Source organism: Anopheles darlingi, chromosome 3 (genome assembly GCF_943734745.1).
Source record: "Anopheles darlingi chromosome 3, idAnoDarlMG_H_01, whole genome shotgun sequence".
NCBI classification, from domain to species: Eukaryota; Metazoa; Arthropoda; class Insecta; order Diptera; family Culicidae; genus Anopheles; species Anopheles darlingi.
Genome location: NC_064875.1, coordinates 56357941 through 56364468, shown reverse-complemented (window position 1 = coordinate 56364468; position 6528 = coordinate 56357941). Strand labels below are relative to the sequence as shown.

The 6528-nt window shown below is 54.4% G+C and overlaps 1 protein-coding gene across 1 annotated transcript; it reads left to right on the top strand.

Moving 5' to 3' along the window:
• The first annotated feature begins 971 nt into the window (after nt 1–971).
• On the top strand, nt 972–6371 carry LOC125955617 (endoplasmic reticulum metallopeptidase 1-like). The gene is made up of 5 exons (XM_049686757.1): nt 972–982; nt 3571–3718; nt 3779–5059; nt 5137–5640; nt 5706–6371. The coding sequence occupies exons 1-5, from the start codon at nt 972–974 to the stop codon at nt 6369–6371; spliced, it is 2610 nt and encodes an 869-aa protein (XP_049542714.1).
• The last annotated feature ends 157 nt before the right edge of the window (nt 6372–6528 follow it).

Here is a 6528-nt window from a genome sequence, read left to right as displayed (position 1 = left end):
ACGGAGATGCTTCCATAGCTGATGGGTCGTTTGGCAGTAGATTTATGCTCTCCGGTGGCCGGATATGGTACTGACCTAATGCTTCTTCCCGCTTCCCGAGTAACTGGAGCTCGAGGAATTTGCTAGACTTTTGAGCTGCCGGAATAGCTACCGTAGCTACCGACCTGCCTATGGATTCTTATCTACACGTGGAAGATTACGAAGAGCGAGTATCCGTTTACAAAGGCGAACCAAGCCTACTTAGCCCTATGACTCCCTCTCCCGACTGCCCCAAAAACAATGCGCCATTAAAGGGCACGCGTGCAACGTGTGGGCGTCTGGTAGAAATTGTGGGCCAGGACCAAAGGATGGTCCCAATGCCAATACACGCCTCTCGAAGCTATCGCCACTCGACCGTATCTGATCGATTTACTGAAACGAATTTAATCTGACAGCACCACACGTCCTCCAATCATCCCCTTCACACCCAAACCCACACCCAAACCCACACCCAGACACACAAACACTTACCTTCAATATTCCAATTGTGGCCACCCTCCTCCTGTAACGTGAGAACACTAGCAATCGGCAATGGCGCCGGCAGTTTGGCTCTCTGGTCTGGTAATGACAAATGATTTGTGTTGCAACAGCTGATGGTACGTGGGGATTCCCTCGGTTCCACTTGATGCGGTCATCATCATGCGGTGCGGTACGCAGCCAGCACACCACTGGAGCGCACCACATACATTGTCCTCTCGGGTGCTCTATACTGGCGAGAGCGGTGCACACAGACACCAGCAACAGCCCCACCTGGCCCTACGGACCGCTTTCAAATGCGAGGACATGACGTGCACGTGTGGCATCATTTGGCAATCGACAATAGGTAACGGTTTGAATGCGTTGTCCTTCACACCCTTCCACAGGATACCGTTGTGTTCCGTCGTTCTACTACTGTGTGTGTGTGTGCATGTCCGACGACGACGAAGACTACGATGGCAAACAGGTAAGTCCGAGTGCTTTGTGTTGTGTCGAGTGTTTTTCTGCCAGTCATAATTGTGAGTTGATGACAATTGCTTTCATACCGGCTCGGCCTCAACGAACGGAACTAGAGGGAACTAGCGGGGACCTCCCGGGGTGACTTGAGGAAGTCGTTGTCTGTGCTACACTGCTGTCGTCCTGTCTCGCACTGCGCTGACAGTGCGCACACCGGAAATTGAATTCTTGGCGAACGGGGCCCGTTCGCCCAACAAGTGCACCAGAATGAGGAATACAGAGCAGGGCAGAAGCCCTGCCTTAAATTCTTACTGGACACACAAAGACACATCTAGAGACCTGCACACACACATACAGACATACATGGCGAACAGGAATTTATAATAATGAAAACGGGAGCGCGAGGCGCTTCGGATCGGAAGATGCTACTACACCCTCCCCCTAGTACCCCCTCCCGTGAGTGCCTTGAGAATAATCAATAACGACTGTCGGCGTCCCTTCCCTGAACTGGTGTCGGCCCCCTGCAGCCGACGGTCGTCATAGGCCAACCGGGCACACACACACACACACACGCGCGCGTTTTCGTTCCTCAATATTATCATCCGCCACCGTAGCGCACTTTAGCACAGCATGGGCCAGCCGTTCTTCGTAAAATGGACTCACTGGGATAATCCACCACCGACTACCGCTTGCTGCGCGACCACTGCGAGCATTGACCGGAGTACGACATACACATTGACTCGACGGGGAAACCACGCGGCGCTGGCAATGCGTATCGTATCGGGAATGAATGAATCCTGATCGGTCACCATCTCACGGCCACCTTTGCCATGCGACTGAATCTCGTGGCATGGGCGACGACGACCGACCGACACCTTCTCGGCGAACTCGTTCGACTCGGCGGCCTATATAGCTGGCGCAATATCGATTGCTCCACTGGCCGCCGACGCCGCCGCCGCCGCCTACGCTACGAAGACGACTGCTTGACCCTTGACGCTGCTTGACGATTTGGATGGACGCGGGAAAAACGGGAAAAAAAACTTTTGAAATTTCATTTCCTCCTCCCCGCCCCTTCCCGTTTCTGTTCTACCCGTTTTTCTGCTGCGCTGCCGATGCGAAACAGGAAACCACTCTTAACGTAGTAGACGGAGTGGATCTGCTCTGCTGCCTCGGCCTGCTACGCTTTAAAGCGCTTCTACCAGAGCCCGCAAAAATGGCACCTGACGCGCACACACACACACCTGACAACACACCCGGACCGGAAACGCACCAGCAACAACAATACGAATGCGCCACTCGCTGGCAGTCACAGGCCGCGGCCGCGGTTCTCGGACGCGTACTTAGTGCCAGACGTCGTCCGTTTCACTTACACACAAACGCACACACACACACATACACGCACGTCCGGGAGTTCGGGAGGGAAGCTGCTGCAGTGTTTCCGACGCTACTACACTCCGGCTACTACTGAAGTTCGGTTCGTCCTTGCCGCTCGGTTTTATCGTGCTCGGCCGGCCGATCGGGCGTTCTTCGATGTGAGGGATGGTAGTACTCGGGGAGTCGTTAGTAACCGAGCGAGAGAGAGCGAGCGAGCGAATGTTGTTCTGTGCTCAGTCGCAGCCGTTCGGACCGCACGCGACAACAAACCGCCGACAAGGAAGAGGAAAGCTCCCGAAGCACCCGAAAACCACGGAGTCCAAAAACCACGTGAGGCCACGGCGTTCTCTGTTTACTGTGTGTGTGGTACGGTAGCATCGACCAGCAGGATATGCGCCATGCTCTGTTACCGCTAAAAAATAGGACACGCTCGCACCGAGAGTGTGTGAGAGAGAGAGAGAGCTTTATGTGAACTGTGAGGCTTTCCAGCTCACTACGATTGCTCACTACTAAACCGAGCACAGGGTGTCAAAGGCGACTAAGCGGGCGCGCACGGTGTTGCTATCTTATCCACTCCCCTTCACCACATCGAGCCCAGCCGAGGATCATTAATCGCGTGAGCAATCGAACCTAAAACAACCCGGAGAAGGATCGATTGTTATCTTCCCCTTGTCCTATACCTCGCATGCGAACCTTGCGTTGTTTGGGCCTTTAATCTGGATGGCCCACTCTAATCGCACCCCCCGGCCGAAAAAAAAACTGCACACGCGACTAGCGGTGCTTCCCTATCTGACAAATTAAACAGGTAATCAAGGCGCACCAGCTGATACCAGCTGCTGCTGCTGCTGCCAATCGCACTGAGCCCGCGGGAGCTTATGCCCGCATGATAAGGGTCACATTTCGACAATCGTTTGACGCGTCACAGATTGTGTCCCGGCAGGGGGACACATTATTTTTTGTACGCCAGTACCCCCGTTCGCACTGTATTGTGTCGGCGAACGGACGCGGCTCAGCGATAAGTCTGGCAAGGTCTCTCTGGGTGTCAGACAGTCCCGTCCCTCCGGCTCCGGTTCAGTTTTGATTCATTTTTGCTGCGAAACGGTTCGGCAGCTGCACGCCGGAGACACCCCCAGCCGGAGGAAAGCATGTAAGTTGAGTCATCGCCCCCCTTCGGGGGTTAGTTGGATATCCGCTCATTTCCCGTCTTGCAACCCCAACCCCAAGGAGACTTCTGTCGTACGTGTTCACGGTGGAGCTGCTGGTGAGCACGGTGGCGGCGGTCATCGGCATCGGAGTGTACATGCTAACGTACTGGAACTGGTCCAGTCTTCCCAGTGGCGTAAGTCGTTGTCGCAAGCCAACTGAGAGTCATGCCTTTTAACTGCATTTTGCGCGAACGTTCTAGATAGACATCGCCGACGGTTCGGAGCAGCAGTTTGTAGCCGAACGTGCCCTCGCTGACCTATCGGTACTAACCAGCCGAGGACCCCGGGTAGCCGGTAGTGAAACGAATGAACGGTTTGCCATTGAGTTTCTCCTCACGGCGCTCGAACAGATTGCTTCCGAGGCGAAGCCACACCTACGTGTCGGTCATACGGTGCAGCGTCACACCGGTAGCTACTTTCTCGATTACGAAGACTACCCGATCACGAGCTACTACCGAGGAGTTCAGAATGTGATCGCTTGGGTAGAACCACGGGGCGAATCTGACCAGATACCGTACAGTGGTCCGTATCTGCTGCTGAACGCTCACTTCGACAGTGCCGTCACGAGTCCCGGAGCTGGAGATGATGGTACGATGGTGGTAGTGATGCTGGAGGTGATGCGCCAGCTAACGCAAGCCACAGTCGTTGATGGATCGTTGTTGCTGCGCCACGGAGTCCTATTTCTGTTTAATGGCTGCGAGGAGAACACGATGCAAGGTGCGCACGCATTCGCCAGTGGCCATCCCCTAGCCGAACGCGTCGCTGCCTTTATCAACCTGGACGTAGCGGCCAACGGTGGCCGGGAGATAATGTTTCAATCCGGACCGAACTATCCCTTCCTGATGGCGCACTATCGGGATCACGTGAAGCGCCCGTACGCGAACACGCTCGGTGAGGAGGTGTTCCAGATGGGGCTCGTGCCTTCGTTCACCGACTACGAAACGCTGTCACGAGTGGGTGGTTGGCCAGGGTTAGACTTTGCCCTATCTTCGTACGGTTATCTCTATCACACGTCGCTCGATGCGCTCGAGACCATCTCGACCGCTACGCTGCAGCACATCGGAGACAACATACTGGGCCTAGTGACGGGACTCGCCAGTTCCGACGAGTTAGCTAACGTTGAAGCGCACGCCGAAGGAACGGCGGTCTTCTTCGACTTTATGCATCTATTCCTGGTGTACTACACCGAGACAACGGGGATAATCATCAATGCGTTATTAGGGGCGCTGGCCATCGGTCTCATCGTCGGCACCTTGGTCATGATGATCCAGCAGGAGAATGCTAGCGCCGCTAGTGTGCTGTTTGAGGCCGGCATGAGCCTGATCGTGCAGACACTCTCAATCATAGTCGGTGCGGGCTGCTCCGTGCTGGTGGCCATCATATTCGATGCTTGCAGTCGTTCGATGTCTTGGTTCTCATCGACCTGGTTACTGTTTGGGCTGTACTACGTGCCGTTCATTACCTGCATGACCCTTGGACCATTCCTTTACGTTCGCTATCGAAAAACTGTAAGTTCAGGAGGCGACTAATTTACTAATCGAAACAACATTTACTAAGCTACAGCCGTGTTCGATCTTCCCGTTAGTCAATGCTGCACGATCAAGGTCGCATCATACTGTTCCTACATGCGCAGCAGTTCATCTACGCCATTCTGTTGATCACGCTGACGATCGGTGGTATACGGTCGGCCTACTTGCTGCTCTTTCCGATCATCTTCTACAGCGCGACGACGATCGTGAACATGATCCTCAAGTTTCGGCTTAACGTGTGGCTTTATGTGCATCTGGCGGGTCAGCTCGTACCATTCGTTTACTTCTGCACCCTCACCGTTACCCTGTTCGCCGTATTTATCTCGATGACGGGCCGTACCGACAACCGGTCAAACCCGGACCTGCAGATGGCACTGTTCTCCTCACTCACAGCGCTCCTGCTCGTAAGTTTGCTGACCCCGTTGGTAGTGCTGCTCCGTCGGAAGGTGTATCTGTACGTGCTGCTAATACTCATGTTCGTGGTGACGGTCATCGTGGCTGCCACACCGGTTGGGTTCCCTTTCCGCGAAAGGACCTCACCCCAGAGGTACTACATTTTCGTAAGTATCCTGCCCAATGAGTTCTGGCTTCCTCAATTTAATGATTCGCTATTCGCCATTTGCAGCATCACGAACGGAATTTTTACTGGCCAAATGCGACGCTACGGAAATCGGATTCGATCTTTTACCTGCACCCGCAGGATCGCCATACACCGGAGCTGCTGCAATCGGAAGTACCGGAGTGGAGCTTAGCCCGCACACTTGATACCGAGTGCGAACGGGAGCTGTACTGTGGCATCCCGTTCTACATCAACCGCTACCATCGCCAGACACAATCCAGCTACTGGTTGCCAGCGAGCAGTACACCGAATTTCCCCGAACCCGTTCGCTTTCGGCTCGTGTCGAGTGAACGGTTGGCCGGACGTCGCATTCTGACGTTCAGTGTCCAGGGTCCAAGCCACATGAGTCTCTACGTTTCACCGACTCGCGGTCGCCGGCTACTGCGTTGGAGTTTCAGTGATCGAATACCACCGAGTGGGGTGCGCTGGCAGGGCCAGGACGTTCACTTTGTAAACTTTTTCTCCGGCAACATGGACCGTACACCGGCCACCTTCGAGCTGGAGCTGGAAACTCCATCGGGCGATGGTCCGGATTTGTATCTGTCCGTTGTTGGGCAGTACATGTACCATGAGACATCGCGGACGCCCGAGTTTCAGCAGTTGATTGATCGAATGCCTCCCTACGCACACACCGTGGCCTATCCTGGCTATCTAGAGAGTTGGATATACTAATGTTCTATTGAACGCCGGTGTTTGTATGTGTTCTGTTCTTTATTCATCCGAAGGTTGTCGCACAAAATAGCCCCATGGTGCAATGCCAGTGTAAGGGTCGGTGGGACCACGGTAGACCCTCATTTCCACTCGTCTGCTGGTGGGGTCTCTTTCTTGG